The sequence below is a fragment of the Apteryx mantelli genome, chromosome 1 (assembly GCF_036417845.1).
Source record: "Apteryx mantelli isolate bAptMan1 chromosome 1, bAptMan1.hap1, whole genome shotgun sequence".
In the NCBI taxonomy this organism is placed as follows: domain Eukaryota; kingdom Metazoa; phylum Chordata; class Aves; order Apterygiformes; family Apterygidae; genus Apteryx; species Apteryx mantelli.
The window spans coordinates 70,987,299-71,004,071 of record NC_089978.1 but is presented as its reverse complement, the minus strand read 5'-3'; the positions used below and the strand labels follow the sequence as shown (position 1 = coordinate 71,004,071).

Sequence of the window (16,773 nt, the reverse complement as noted above, 5' to 3'; positions counted from 1 at the left end):
TATACATGCTCAGTGGTCCAGCCATGTCAAGCATATGCTTTTGCCCTGTTTAATAAGGTAAGGAGAGAGGTTACAATTGCAATGCGTGAGTTGCCTGGAATGGAAAAGCAAGACAAGTCTTTAGAACAGTCTCCGCATGAGCATCCATCTCAGCTGCCAGCAGAGACCCTGCAGTCATTGTTTTATTCTAATACCGCAGCAAAGGAGTCGACATTTTCTTGCTGTATTTAGAAAAATGAGCATATCCATCTTGTAGCAGAAGTTCACTCCATAGCCTCACATACAGTAGTAAAGCTGGAAGAGGATACTGGCAGCTTTTGGCCAGCCTGTCAAGAAGTTGTGTAACTTCTGCTGAATTGGTTATGTTAAGCAAATGGCTTTAAATCTACAGAAGGTAGATTTAAATTGCTGCAGCTACTTCTGTCACATCACCTGCTGAGGATTATGGAGATGAGACAAGCAGTCAGCTGCTGCATTTTTATTTCCTAGATGGTATTTCATGTCATACGTACACGACTGTTATCTCACTGGCCATTGGTTAGTCCTCATTGCCCTTCATCTGAGTCCTTTTGTTGTGTTGTCAAAGGACTCTGGTTTGTGTACAGTTTGAGTTCACACATCACAAACTAGCTTTTCCATTTTTTCTGTAATCCATATGCTTCCTTTTCCATGTTGGAATATTTTCTCTCATCATGCACAAGTGTTCCAGAAGACACTGACCTTCCCAGAGCTTCCCTGTAGCTCTGGATAAGTGCAGTGTTGGGAGTGAGGTACCACTTGTCACAGTTGTTAGTAACATGAGATAAAAATATGCGAAGTATAAGTGCTGAGCTCTTTAAGATCAAAGCTTCCACTTCTTCAGAAGTAGCCAGAGCAACTTCTATCTAAAGTACAACAGATACTCAAGAAAACAATGCTATTACTCTTTCTGTAAATGAAACATATTTATGAATAAACATTGCACCATAATGTGACGCTGAAGAGAAAAATGCTGCTTGTACTTATTTCAGACTGGGACTTTTGTAACTTACAGTCCAAGTCAGGTTTCAGTCCTTCTTGAGAATTGTATCACTAAGAAAAGATAACTGTGCCTATAAATCAGTGCTTCTTTCTCCTTAGTGTCAGATATAATGTGAATCTTTCTTCATTTTAAGCTTACTGCTTCTGGGCACTATCTTCCATGGGCATGGGGATCACATTGTTCCTCTCCTTTTTGCCACAACCTTTAAAGTACAAACAACGGATTTTATCATTCTTCTCTTCAAACTTTCCTTTGCCTTGCTAACCAACCCCACTTCATTCAGCCTACCACCTTTCCTTAACTTCCGCCTTTCCTCTCTGCTGGGCTCTCTCCTGTAGGCCCCCTCTTTCTTCTTCAGTGCTACTCTGTATGTGAAGTCTTCCCTATAATGAGTAGAGTGTGATGCCTCCCATGTCGTAGTCTTTACAGCTTTTTATTCATTCCACATTATATTTCTCTGTTTTCCCCAATGCCGTGTTATTTGACTATTTGCAGTTAGCCAGCCCCTTTTCTGCAAAGGTGCCATTGATTTTTCTTCGGTATGTATAATACCATACCCCCATCCTTAGTGAGCTGTACATATTTTTTCTAGATGTATCTTTGCCCAGACCCTTCTGCATGCTGACCCTGTTCTCCAGTGCTTGCAGTCCCCCCCCACCAGCTTCCTGCTGCCTGTAGATTTAGTACATGTGGGAGCCAATGCTAGCACAGTCGGCAGGACCCCACACAATAAATTTTGACAAAGAAGCTCCAGTATCAAATTAATACTATTTATTGCTTTAGTTCTGCCCCAACCTGTTCACAGCTTCAGTTCAGCAAAGTCCTTCTTTGCTGCTAAAAGGCCAGTCCTGCATACTTTCAGCAAGAAAAATTCACACCTTGAAGTCTGTGAGTCCTACCTGACCCAAGGCTATGGGAGAAAGTCTGTACAACGCATTTCCCCTTCTGCATAAGGGGTAGGAATAGAGCAAGGCCTGTGAGTACCAGGAGGTTACCCAGGTTTCTTCTCTTTGCTCCGTGCACTGGCTCCTTTGTGGGCAGCCTGTAGCGAGGCTGCGTAGCACTCGACGCCCCCCGCCAGCAGGTGCATCTCCAGGCTCCTCGCCACATGCTCTGCTGAGCAATGCCTTGTGAAGGGGGCTGGTTAGCCGAAGCTCAGACAGTTCAGGCTTTTAACACAGGAGGTCCTGGGCCAGTCGGAAGTGATTTTCAAGGTAAATTAGGCGGCATGAAGTTGTGTGCTCCTCAGCGTGCCTGCCTTCCCTAGAGCTGGCAGAGCTGTCTCTAAGTGCACACTCTAATCTCTGGCAACTAGTTCCTGGAGCTGATTAAGTCTTATAAAAACAAATTCCTCTTTGCAGTTTAAATATATTGCCTCTTGGTGTAATTGAATCTCTCTCGTTGCTCCTTTTTATTACAAGTGAATGGGTAAGCATTGGATTTACTCTTCTAAGCACACTGATTACTTTGTATACCCTGTCATGTCCCTTTTTATTTGTCTCTCCTCTTGCTGGCACTGGCAGCAGAGCTGTCAATCCATTTTCTCACAGAAATTTTTCTGGGCTTCTAATTGTTGTTGTCACCTGTGTGGGGGCTCCTGCCAGATTTCTGCTACGGATTTTGAAGTGGGATGTTCAGAAAGAGATTTAGGCCGAGCATGACCTTTACATTTCAATATTATTAGTCTCTCCTATTCTGCAGGTGACATTTCTTGTTTTGATTGGTACTCCAGGGAGGAAAGGTTTCCACTGAGCAGTGAACAAAGTTGTCCCATGCATTTTCCAGAGAAGTTGCAATTACTATAGAAATATAGCTGAGGAATCTAAGTTATTTCCTCACCTGATAATTACCACAAGTTCATCAGTTTTATTTGACAGGTTTTGAGGCTCAAAGGAATCTATAGATGTTGTTCTTGAAACCTGTTGTGGGTGGAGAGAGCCACTGTCCACTGTGGGAGCACAGCAGGAGTTGCCCATAGTGCAGTACTTATGCAGAACTGAGCAAAATTGATGCTGTGTCCTCCAGTGTGACACAGGCCAGAAGTGCCATTGCTGTGCTTTTGTATCATTATCTTGTATTTATTTGCATTGCTGCAGTGCATTCCCATAACTTGTATTTGGCTTAGCTGTTTCTTCCAGAAGGGCACCCCAGCTGACTTCAAATACTTCAAGTGATGGAGAAGTCAGCCTTCCCTTTGGTAGCTTTTCCGCTGGCTAATCACTTCCACTGAGTTTTGACAGCACAGAGATCAATGGCAACAGTGTGGCCCTGAGGGCACTAATAGGTCTTAACTGCCCTGAGCAGCCTCCCTTGGGACCCCCACCCATGCACCCTCTGCCTGTGGCTCAGGAGCTCCAGTCAAGCCCCGGCCTGGGCCTTCAGTCGTGGCCTGATCCTGCTCAGATGCTGTGAGACTGTGCTGTGGCTGGCATGGGCACTGCCTCTGCTGCGGTCTCTCGCGGCTCCCGGCTCATCCACCCTCACAGAGCAGCCCCGCTTGTGCTGCTCTCTGACAAGCAGCATGCCTAACAGTTCCTGGCTGCCATTTCTGCGCCTTGCCATAACTCATCGCCCTCTCAGCAGTGCCAGCACCATGGCTGGCGATGCTGCAGGCACAGTTTCCTGATATAACTAAGCCACACTTGAGCTTAGAGCCTGATGCAGGGAGCAGACCTGCTCCCCCTTTGCCCAGGGCTCCCTTGGCACTCGAGTCCATCAGACTCCTGACATGACATTTCAGAGCCTAAACAGCCAAAATGATTCCCTTCTCTGGGAGGAGGCGAAGCAGGGTTTGGTTTGGTGTTTGAGGTTTGTTCTCCTGTGGTGGCTGGCTGTAGCCAGAGGAGCGCCTGTGCCAGCAGTGTCGCTGCCGATGAGGTCAGGGAGGGGTGTTGCAGCAGGGGAAGACAGCACCACTTCTTTCAAAGACAGTGAATCATTAGTCTGTTGTATCAATAGCATGAAATCATACCTATGTTACAGAATAATTCAAGCTCATCAGGACCTCAGGGGGTCTCTAGTCCAATCCCAAGCAGCAATTCAGACCAGGTTGCTCAGGGCTTTGTCCAGTCGGGTGTTGAACACCTCCAAGGATGGAGGCGGCACAGCCTCTCAGGGCAACCTGCTGCATTGCCTTCCTGTCCTCTGAGTGGAAAATTTTCTCCTTATATTCAGCCTGAAATTCCCGTTTCAACCTCTGCCTGCTGTCTCTCGCCCTCCCGCCATGCCCTGCTGAGAGAAGCCCGGCTCCTTGATGACTCCTCATAGGTACTGGGGGGGCTGTTCGGTGTCCCTGAAGCTGTCCCTTCCCCAGGGAAGCCCAGCTCCCATAGCCTCTCAGGGGGCAAGTGCTCCAGCCCTGACTGCTTTGGTGGCTGTCCACTGAACTTGCTCTAAGTAATCTCTCTCTTTCATGCGCTGGGGGGCCCAAACCTGGACACAGGTTTCTGTCAGTAGAGACACACTGTCTCTACTGGCCAAACTCCTTTTAATAGAGCCCAGATCAGGAACTTACCCAGTTAAAAACACACACACAAAACCACACATTTTTTCAGTGTTGTTTTTTTAAAGACAGATGTGTTCCCGCATCTGGTTCATGCAGAGCAGTGCCAGCATAACTGAGATGCACCAAGCCATGGTACAGGACTGAGCAACCAAGGAGGGAAGGGGGGGCTGAAGAAGGGCTTGAGCAACTACTGGGGAATCGCAACCCTGCGTGCATCCACCAGGCAGGCTTCCTATGCCAGACCCGGGTTTTTATTGTATTAAAAGCCCTTCTCTTCCTAAGAAAGTAGCTGCTTAACACCTTGTGTTTTCTTCCCATAAATGTCTCCACCTATTGAAAACAAATCACCCCACTCCCTAGGGTGCAAACACCAATGGCTGCACCACAGACTTAAATTCATGATTTCGGTAAAAGGTGCAGACGTTCAGATCATCTCTCATGATTCATTTCTACTTTATGACATCCAGTAAGGCAAGGCTGAAAAAATACTTCATCTCATCAAAGAGTGCCAGTATGTAACAGTGGTACTTGATCTACCCTCTTCAAAGTTCTTTGGATTCATCATACTAAACCCCTTTTTATTCAAATTAATTATTTGAAATAAGAATTAATTCATTAAAATATCCATGATAATTTCCATATCTTATCACACTGTTTGAGATGTATATTCTGAAAGCCTAGGAAAAGATATTATCTTGTGAAAAGGGCAGACTTATCATCATGACCCTATTAAAGAGGAAATCATAAATGGAAAATGCACCACTGGAAGTATTAAAAAGTTACCTGTATTCATTTGAATGATTTCCTTTGAACACATTTGGAACCAGACAATGGTATATTACAGCCCAATGAAGTCTAGTACCCGCTACAACAAAAAAAGGACAACAAAAAGAACTAATGATTGCAAATTTATTACATGGACCAGTAAATTCCAGACAACTGAGTCACATAATAGACAAACTGTCCAACAGGAAATTTCTTTTCTTTGTATAAAGCAAGTCATCAGTCTGGTAAATGGACCCACGAACTTCATACTTCATGATATTCTGAAACAAATTAACAAAATGATATAGTTTATGTTAAGGTGTGGATCTGAATGTGATGCTGTATTCAGTGTGGTCATTCCCAAAGTTAGAAATGAAATAGTCTGAAGCTCTAGCTCCAGAAGATTAAGACAGGTGACATTTTGAAAGTTTGGGTAAGTAAGTGCCCAGATCTGTTATTTGTACTTGCACATGAATCCTTCCTCCTCACACAGCTCTCCTCTCTCTACCATGCCCTACCTCACTGTGCTTCTTTTTAGAGGGCTGAAGGCACAGGGTTCATCTTGCAGCCCAGTTACCCCAGGGCACTGAACTGTGGATAAAATTTATAACTATATGTAAGGCTAGAGCATCATTATAGACTAATGGTTTCCACACTAGCACTTAAATGAGATTTATTTGGTAACATGGCAGTCCTGATGTTACCAGAGTACTTCACACAAAGCATTTGGATGTGAATTTACTCTGTTGTTGAACTGTTTTGCTGAAAAGCTATAGGAACGCTCTCTGTTTGTCTGTTTGGCTTCTTTTTGGGGCTGTCAGCTCACACTTCCAGTTACTCAGACTAACAAATCTGGGAGCACTAGGGACATGTGGTTTCATCCATTCTGTGTATACCATCCCATGAAGCACTCAACCACTTTTCATACTAGTTTTGAAACATTTTCCACACACATCTGGGCCTAACAACATAAGAACAACTATCCTGGCTCAGACCAAAGATCCATCTAGTTGCACATCTTCCTTTTCGCAGTGGGAAATGATGGATGCCCAGGCCAGCGCCTAAGACCAGGGCACACATGTAGCAATGCTGCTCCACAGTATTCTCCCAGTGTCTGGTTCCTGTCCTTCTAAAATGGTTTAATCTTGAACATACAGCAAATGTGTTCTTTACTTGTCAGTTTTCCATGCAAAGTTTCTTTGCTATCCTTCTGTCTCAAAAAGCAACCCTTTCAGTTGGCCGTCAAAGCAATTCTGATGTTGCAGATAGGAAAGAATGATTTTTTATTTTGGGGGGGTTTGAATGACTGGAAGAAGAGAAACTGAAAGAGGGGACATATGCATGGTCTTGCCCATTTTCCCATTAAAGCTCACTAAGACCTTAAATAGACCCTTGCTAAGGTGGATATGTAAGAGCTAGGTGATATTATCAGAACTCACTGTCCTCCTTCCTTGCATCTCCACCCTTGCTCTTTATAGTCAGTATTTACGCAAAACAAGGTCCTAATCCTGATATGAGCATGACTCCCATCTGCATGCAGAGATCTGTATTAATGACTTCTCATGCAGCATTAGGGTACTGTACGTCTCTAGGAACAGAGATGAGACCACATACTTATCACCATTAAGGACCTGGTAAGCTTTTGTACTCCAGGTACAATTTAGGCACTCTAAAAAAAAAAGGATTGTTTTTAAATTTTACCATTTCTGTTCCATCTCTGTCGCTCTTTAGAGGATGAAAGCTCCTCCTTAATGAGCCTCTTCTAAAGAACAAAGAGAAAAAAAGCCTTTTGCCAAAAGTGTACACCGTAAGCCTCCTAGCATGAAAGACAGCACCTCTGCTCAGACAGCTCTCAGTGACCATATGAAACATCCATGAGGGAATCTAGGTTTGTAACACAATACTGCTCTGCAACCCTTTCTGTCACAAGGATCACTATTACTGACAAAACAAAACAAATTCTTGCAGCTTTTGGATGGCCTACTCACCACTGCCTTCAATAGTTCTTCCATTTCGAGGCTGAAAAATATAATTAGATGATCATACAGAGGTACTGGACACCAGATTCATAAGCACACCAAAATACATCTCCTATCATGCAGATAGAGCACCTAACAAGGGTGCAGCAGCATTTCCTACAAGGGGACAACATGTCAAATACCAGGGGGATCCATGCAGGGTGGGTTTGCCTTTGAAGCTGGGAAATCTTTGCACAGCCTCTGACCTGACAGCTAAACAGTCTGACTTTAATTATTCTCATTAAATAGCTTGGTCCTGATTCATCAAGGTACTAAGTAGATACTTAAAAAAGAGCATATAAATGCCACGACTGAAAGTACCTGCCCAGACATGTTTGAAATTGAACTAAAATTTAAATGACAGTTGAACTGGGACTCTGGTTACCTGTCAGGACCTCCTTTTTAATAATTTTTTTGATGTGCTGAAGATGTTAATAAAAATTAGTTTGGTCTTAATCACATACTGTGTTTATACAGGCATATCCTGCATTAGAACATGCCATAGTTCAGCAAGCCAATGGGTGAAAATTCAGCGAAAGATGATGTCCATAATTTTGCTTTGGCTTTTCATCCTGTTATACAGTGCACCATTGCTTACTAACCAGACCTATCAGATCATGTTAACACTCAGTTCATGCATATTTTTTATCTGGTGAATTTAGTACCTGTGCATGTTGGCAGTCTCAGAGATACAAGCCACATATTACTTCCTATCTTTCAATGGTCTGGCTCAAGATACAACATTTGCAGAGTTATCTCTCCAAATGAAAAATGTTTAATCCATTACTACCCCAGATCTCATTATCTCAAGGTCTTTTATTTGAACCAGAGCTTTCTAAGCAACGGCTCCCAAAGCTTTCAAGCAAGGGATATTTAGCATCTACTCAAAACGGAGGCAACAAGAACTTGTGAAGGCAAATAGTTGCTCATATATGGATATATAATATTGTCTGTTATTCAGAATTTTAAAAGGAAAAGATTCAGATACCCTGAAAAGGAAAAAGGGCTGTCCCAGAGTCCCATGTCTATCCTGTAAAATAAAACACAAACTTTTAACAAAGTATTTTAAACTCAATTCCATAGATCTGTTGACAAGTTCCAGTGTCATTCCATAAGAATATTAATAATTCAGGGCCTTTTTTGGCAGCATGTAAACAACTAGATGTTGCTAGTCCCCAGTGCCAATTCATTTGGAATGCTGATTAAAAATCAATACCCAAAAGGCATTGTCAAGAAATATCCTTTCTGTCTGGTGTAAATACATTAAATTACAATACTTCAAGATTCACAGGCTTTAGAAAATGTATAAAAGGAAGCTTTACGCATGGTGGATTGCTTTGCAGAAGCAGGGTCAGTACAGCTCTCTTCTCAACCATTTCAAAAAACAAGCTGACTAAAATAAAGCAGCAGAATAGGGGAAGGGCCATGCTACCCTGCTCACTGCCACTTGCTTGGTGTCACATTTTTACATACCTTCTTTGTAAACTCTGCTGCAGCAATCTGTGATTCCTGCAAGGTGACAGCGTACATTAATCAAGATGCTGTCATTTCTTTGGTTACAATAATTCTCTACCACTGGTTAAGTCGCTCCAATGCATGCAAGAAAAGATAGTATACATATCACAGACAGCTATGAGAACAGCAACAGCAAATGGACCTGTTTAAAGACTTATTTTAAATCCTACTTTAACCAGCTTTAGCTCATCGTTCCACATGCTTTCGTTGCCGTAAAGCAAAGTGCAGTCATGCTCTGGAGGATGAAGCAGAGCTCGAGCTGAGGAGAGCACAGAAGCATCATCCATCAGGTCCAAGTTATACTGATGGCTCTTCTCTTGTTAAAATGTGGCTGCTCTCCACCTTTCAGGTTGCCCTTGGTTTTTAACCCAGTCATGACCGCTGCTCCTAAGCTCTGCCTCTGCAATGTGCCTTCTCCAGGGAATCGCTCATTTGCCTACTCAGGAACAGAAACTTTTGCCATGACTTTGCTGGGAGCAGGCCGAGCTTGGTGTCTAGGGAAGCCCTGAGCCTGCGGTGCGATACACCCGAGCAGCTCCTGCAAGGCTCAGGAGCCTCCCCGGGAGCCTCTTGGCTCATGGCACGGCCATCCTGCGCTGCCTGCGCCTGGCCTGGCCCTGGCAGGAGAGCCCCGGGAGCCGCTGTGGCAGGTGCACCAGCGAACGGGTTTCGTTATCTGGGGCGGGCTTGAAAAACTGGCATCTGTAATGAGCAAGGATGTGAAGACAGAGGGGGAGAACATGGGCAAAGGATGTGGATGGGAAGCTGGAGAGAAGGAATATAGAAAGAAAGAGGGAGTCAGGATTTGGGGTATGAGACAGAGGTGACTAATGTAACTGAATTTAGACACTTAGTTCCTTTTGATTCCTCTGAAAACACCATCCCCAAGATTTACCAAAAGATTAGAAATCAAAACTAAGTATTCTGTTTAGTTCTCTCAAAAGATTAAGGAGTTCTCCAGATGGTGTTCAAGCCCTATTCATGTCAAAATTTCTGTTGACTTTGACTTTCATGGTGCTAAGGCATCATTCCCCCCATTACAACACAATCTACCTTCTCTAATCTATAACTGATTCAATCAAAATTAAAAAAAAAGAACCCACAAATATAGAATCATGTAGAAAGTGCAGGTCCAGCTGAAGTCAGTAGTATATCATAGTATATCATCATTTCATTGGTAGCACTATATATAGACTCATGTTTGCAGTGTGTTCCCAAGATTCCTTGTGGGCTGAGGAAGCGTAACTTCGTGTTGTAACAGATTGGAACAGCTGGGCAAAAAATAGCATTTTTTGCATAGCTCTTTTTCCCCATCCCACATTTAGATTTGATCTGCCATTTAATCAGACCACACCTGGAAATCCTACCATAAGTGACTATCCAGCAGATATTTCATGAGATCCAGCTCACAACCTTGAGGACTCATAGCACAGGGTGAATTTTTGGCAAAGTTAGTAACTACACTACTAACCAGGAATAAGGTTCCACTCAAAGTTACTGGATGATTTTGGATGTTCCCTAGTTAGCTAAGCTGTAGAAGCAGAGGGGTCAATACTGAACTCAACACACTTACTAGATATTTGAGACTGTAGTACTAGGATTTGTATAATAAACTTTAGTATTGTAGAGTTTTCTAGCTATTTTAGGAAAATATGCTTGGAATTATAATAAGCTAAAGACACTGGCAGGAAGAGATAATGAAATACATTTCAAAATGCTTTCTATTATTGTCTTGAAAGCTTTCCTTGTGATTTGAGAAAACAGAGGATTCAAAAGCTCTACAACTGTATTGGCCTTTTCAGCTGAGGACAATCATATCTAAGAAAACCAGTGTGCATTTTATTGGAAAGGTTCTTGATTAACTGGTGATGATAGGAAAGTGCTGTAAAGCAAAACTGACATTGGGCCAGGACCTAATGTGACTGATCGAGAAGGAAGAGTCTTCAATACCTTGTAGACTTAAGCTTTTGGTTCTGATTCAGGAGCACTGAACCTAAGCACAAATGGAGTACTAAAATCAGTAAAGCAATTTATATACTTTCATATTCAGCATGATCTTAAGTACCCTGTTGAACCAATATTGTGTATTTTGTTAGCATATTTAATCCTGTATTATTCAAAAGTGAGGATTAGGTTAAAATACTGACCCCAGTTGTAAGTGGATGTGTTGCTTCTGGAGCTCTGAACTGGTGAAATAAAAACTTCATAAGAACAGCAATTTGATATATAATTTAATAGAGTTGAGAATTACATGCAAACTACTACTGAGAATAAATGGTCTTTCATATACTTCCTGGTTACTCTCCTGTGTCTCCTAAACCATGATGATATTAGATTATACTCTATCATTTGGAGAGAAATGTTAGGAAGTTGGTTTTGGGAGGGCTGCTTTCTAGGTTTAAGGAGGGGATGCTTTTAAGCAGAAGAAGCAATTACACCTTACCTCATTTGTATGCATGCTGTTAAATATGGAATAACAGAGATCCAAAACAGTACTGGAGATCTGAAAAATCAAACAGTACTTTAATACACATTTGTTGATAGGATGCGATGTACACAGTTTTACAGAAAACAGGCTTGATTCCTATCTCAGCACAATTTAAACTGAGCATGGTTTCACTAAAAGCACTGAGAGCAGGGTAAGACTTACTGAAGCTGTTATGAGATGAATAACTAAAATTTCCTATGAGGAAAATAGATATAATATTACTAATGTTGTCAATATAGTCTTGTGCTGTAAAGAGACTTTAATCAGTCTCTTATATTTAAAATACATTTTCCTGTGCTAAGTGTTTTAGAAATAGGTGGGGGTTTTGACATATTTTATCTACATTCATTTTCACCTATAATCATCTTGACCAATCAGTACTATAATATAAGCATCTATAACCATACACTAAAACAAATGTCAGAAGTTGTTCACTATATATTTGACTCAGAGCCCACTGTGTTTCACAGGGATGATTTTATCACTTCCAAAGAACTGGAAACAATTGTCCCTGTTGCACAGTTTTAAACACAACATATCTGGTCAGGAACATTTTTCATACAGCATATTAAAATCAGTATGGTCCAGTCATAAACTGGTAGGATAAGTGATCAAGTGCCAGATCTGTGCTGAAGTCAATTACAAGAGCTCTGTTGATAGGTTTTATCTCAGGACTCCAAAAGAGCAATGGAGAAAGGATAGTTAAACCAGCACTTCCCAAAAAGGGGGGCAAGTCCCAGGCTCACTTCCACAGGACAAGGATTTGCTTATGTAATTGATCACATTAGATAAGAAATAACCACAGCTTCAAAGGCAGTAGAACTTAAGACACCTGGAAAACTGGCTCTGGGAACTAGTTCACCAGTCGTGGTTTACAGAATTGAAATATTTCAGAAAAATAGCACAAAATGTTCAGCATTTCACAAGAACTGCTGATCCTACAAAGCTTTTCTCTACCCTTCCTGAAAATGACCCTTGGGCTTGGTGTTGAATGCAGTGGGGCTGCTTGGAGTTAGTCAGTTGCCTAAACTGCCTGCAAGCTCTGGGCCAGAGAGACCGCAGTGGAAACGAGCCATGAAGCCTCTCCCGGCTCCCCTCTCCTTCAGGCACCCTGGAGAAAACCCACCCACCAAGCACCGTGCCGCGGAGACGCAGGCAGGATCCTGCCTCTAACTCCCCCGTTACTCAACAGTACTTTTTCCGCCAGGGCCACCCCAGTGGTGGGAAGAAAAGCCCATTTGTCTGCCCGAGGGCTGCGCTGGCTCTGCAGGGGAGGAGAGCGCCTACACCAGCGAACTCGCTCTGCTCCCAGAGCGGCCAGCCCTGCAGAGGGGTCCTGGCCGCAGGCAGCCGCTGAGGCTGGTAGGGAGTGTTGAGCACGGCTGGGAAAGGCTCCGCTGATCAAACACATCATGCTGTCAGTTTACCTGGGGTTGATTAGACAGTTCCATCCACTGACTGAAACACAGCGCCAGTTGCTTAAAAAGTAAAGATTAGACATTAACAGTGGGCTTTCATACCTTGGGACCTGCATTTTAAGGCAGGGAGTTGAGATTCGTCAGCGATTGGCTTCTGCTAGCCCCAGTATCCCATCCTGCATACGGCTGGGCATCGTACTGCTGTGTGCATATGTCCCATCTACCTCTGCAGGCAGCAAAGGGGCTCAGCCTCTACTGTCGTGTCCACCCACCTAGGGATTTCCTAGCTTACTGCCCTCCTATGGGCACGTCTCATTTCCCAGCTTGCTTGGCCAGTCGGGACCGGAGAGGCTCTGCCCCACGCTTTAAACATGCATTGCCTTTGGGACGGCCGATAGGGAAAGAAGAAGAAGAAGAAAAAGAAAAAGACATACCTGACTTTTGGGAAGGTCCGCGCCGTCCAAGTGGCGAGAGAGCGGCTGGGGAAACCCTGCAGGGAACACAGGCTGTGGAGAGATGCAGACGGGCGCCCGCGGAGCCCGCACCCGACGGGGCGCCCGGCGGGGCCGCGGCAGCGCCGCTTGGGCGGAGACACCGCTTTTTAAGGTTTGGGGGCATTTCCCCCCCCCTCCCCGTCTTGCGGGGGGCTAGCCGCCCGGCGGGGACGTACCTGAGCCCCGCGGGAGGGCGCAGAGGCAGCAGGCAGCGAGGAGCCAGGGCAGCGCGGGCGGGCGGGCGGCGCGGCGCGGCGGCGGCGGGGGCATCGCAGGAGGGCGGCGGCGGCGGCGGCGGCGGCGGCGGCGGCGGCGGCGGCGGCGGCTCCCGCGACTGGGCGGCGCGGGCGGCGGCGGCGGCGCCTTTATGGGGCCGCGCGACACCGGGGCGCGGCGGAGCCAATGGGCGCCGGGGAGGCCCCGCGCCCCGGCCGCGGCCCCGAGCCGCCGTCGAGCCCGCGCCCCGCTCCGCGCCCCGCCGCTGCCCGCGCCCCCGGCCTCCGCTCCCCCCTCCCCCGCTCCCCGCTCCCCTGCCCTGATCCTCGCTCCCGGACCCCCATTCCCCCTCCCCGTGCCCCACTCCGCAATCCCGCTCCCCGCTCCCTCGCGCCCTGCTCCGCACTCCCCCACTCCCTGCTCCTGCGCCCCACACCCTGCTCCCCCGCTCTGTGCTCCCCGTGCCCCACTGCCCGTTCCCCCACACCCTGCTTCCCTGCTCCCTGCTCCCTCGTGCCCTGTTCCCCACTCCAGCGCCGGAGTCAGGACACAGCTTTCCCCGAGTTGGCCGGGGCAATGGAGTTTGCCCGTTTTTGTTGTTCTTTTGCTGTGAGGGGTCTGAAAAATACCTAAATATTCAAGCCCTGGGGAATCCCAGGCTTCACCAGTTTCAGGGACACTGGTGGAGGTTGGGTATTGGCCACTCATTTCTAGGCGCTTTTGAGACCTTGGCTTATCAAAGAAGCTATTTTTCTAGAAGAGGGGAGAGAAAGGAAGGACAGAAGAAGCCATGCAAACACGAAGGGAGAGAGGGGTTGGGTTTTTTTAACAGAAAATTCTCTTTTATAGTAGGGCTTATTACGCTTTGGAAAATATTTCTCCTGTGGCAACTTGGGAAATAAAGTTTGCCTTCTACTTAAAAAGGATGTGAACTTTCATGTTGGACAGTCTTGACCCATTTTATTATATTGATCTCCATGTGAAATAAGAAAATCTTTTCTCAGTATCCATCCCGCATTTCATTTCATAGTAGGTATGGGTGTAGAAAAGACAAAGATCTGTTTGTAACAGAAAGGCAATTCTCCATTCTTCTGCTTGATTTAATCATTGGGTTTGATTCTGGAAAATGCTTCCAGGTTATGTTCTGTGCTAGTTCGAAGGGCAATGCTTTCTAATCACACCTGAGGATGAGAAAGGCAGAGTCCTCCTAACCTTGTTTTTTATAGACTCTGGGCCTGCTATAACAAATATGTATTTTCCAGTTGTCCAGCTGCTGTCATACATAGTAGAGATGTGTTGGGAGGCAACATCTCCTATGTGGGATGCAAGACAAACAAAATGGGACCCTGCACCTCCAAGCAGAAAGGCGACACAGCTGCTTTCTCTCAGAAAAGCAAAGCATAGCCAGGCTTCACGGGCCTTCATCAGCTCCACGGCCATCGGCCGAGCAGGGAAAGGAGGTGTGGGAGCAGGCTGAGCAACCTCGGCACCATTAGTTCACCCTTTGTTCCATCCTCTCCCAGCAAAGGCGACTGTCACTGCCACATCATAGCCGTTTGGGTGCCATAATCTGCCTCGAGAGCTATCAGGAGAGGTCAGGCGTCGTTCGAGCAGGCACTCAGCTGTCAGCTTCTTACCCATCTTGACTGGAAATGGGAATTTCAAGACAGGGTAGTATTTAAAGAGACTGCTCCCTCAGACTGTACAATTTTTACCCTTTTTGGAAGATAAAGCAGATTACAGTGAGATTTGCGGTGGTGATTTCTCATAGCAAATCCTCCCAAGCTTTGACTAACAAGGAGATGCAGGATTTCAGGAAACACATACCCCTTTTCTGCAGTGACACTGCTTTCTGATCAAGTCCATGCAAGGAAGGGACTCTCTAGGTTTGTAAAATTTTCTTAGCAAAGGACAATGACATTTTTTTCAAAGGCAGTAAGAAGCAGGTCCCTGCTTGGTGTTATCTTATTAATCTTAAGCAAATGTGGTCACATAAATGTGAAAACAGAGCATCACACTGTGAGCTGGGCCCATCAGAGGCAGACAGTAAAAGATAGATGGTGAAGATATTCTGATGGACTGCCAGTTTCATAATAATTGTCTTCTTTTTGTCTTTTGACACTTTGCTTTTAACCAAATTGAAAATTATTGTTCATCAACAGTGTTTCTGTTGCCATGCTTATCACAGATTTTGCACCCAAATCACTGCTATGCTAGAGAAACATGGGATCTTACAGATCCATTCTAGGTTCAGTGCAATTTAGTTCTTTAGTTACTCAGTTATTAGTTACATACTGGTACTTTAAATACAAATAGTTTTAAATACGAATTAGTTACTGCATTTTAAATTAGAATACTATTAAGTGGTTACTAAGATGGGTTGGTTTTGTAGGTGCTAAGTTTTTGAACTGGAGCAGGTACAGCGGAGTTCATTGCTAGCAATTATTCAGTGTTATGGGACATGGTTCTCTGTTTTTTCCTGTCTGGGAAGAAAGGCAAAAACTGCTTTGTTCTTCCTCAGGCTAGTCATTATCTGGCTAACATCAGATTTCTGTCCCAGACAGTCCGTTAAACTATATCCCACTTCAACAAAATATTTAAATATAGCCAAGTTTAGGAGTGTGAATTGTTTGCAATAGCATAGGAAAAGGGATGTGGGATCATGTCAGGTGAGTGAAACCCACTCCTCCTTGAACTGAAATACTGCAGGCTGTCTGCCTCTTTCCTTCCTCCTCATGAAAGATGCAAGATCCACTGCTTTATTGCACTCTTTCCCAGTGAGTACCCTGAGTGTATCCTCTGCTCTCCTTCAGCAAATTCTGCCTACATGTTGGTCCCCTGAAGCCAGTGGAATTATACACATACTTCAAATTAGGCTTATACGTAAAGATTAGATAAAAATTAAGTCATACCAGTTCCATTAAAAAAAAAAAAATCAGTACTCTTATTACCAAACTGAAAATAGTATTTTCTCAGTGACCGTGCATGATGAGGGAAGAGCAGGGGAAAGTGTTTAAAAGTAAAATTTCAAATAGCTGAATGTGTCAGAAATCCTCCTTTCTTAACTCAGAACTTTCTTCTCCTGCTGTACATTTCATTTCACAGTTGTTAGCTGAGCTGCAGCTCTCCCAATAGATATATCAGCACCGAGCCAGACTAATGAGCTGTATTATTATTGTACAAACGAAATTTCTGCTTTAAGGTCCTGGACTTCCTGCATGCAGAGAGAGAATTAGGTCAAGAGTTTTAGTGCCCAGAGTTATTCATAAACAAGTTAAAAATGAAGCTTTGGTAGGGGGTCAATGAGAAGCAAGAGAATTTTCATGGTGAGTC

At 44.6% G+C, this 16,773-nt stretch overlaps 1 protein-coding gene across 1 annotated transcript; it reads right to left on the bottom strand.

Moving 5' to 3' along the window:
- Window positions 1-6,793: 6,793 nt before the first annotated feature.
- NMS (neuromedin S) lies at window positions 6,794-13,494 on the bottom strand. The gene is made up of 8 exons (XM_067310762.1): window positions 13,401-13,494; window positions 13,165-13,220; window positions 12,740-12,790; window positions 11,268-11,327; window positions 8,783-8,818; window positions 8,298-8,339; window positions 7,280-7,310; window positions 6,794-6,960 (listed from the first exon to the last, which is right to left on the bottom strand). Exons 1-8 carry the CDS (start codon window positions 13,492-13,494, stop codon window positions 6,794-6,796), a joined length of 537 nt encoding a protein of 178 aa, XP_067166863.1.
- Between the last annotated feature and the right edge of the window lie 3,279 nt (window positions 13,495-16,773).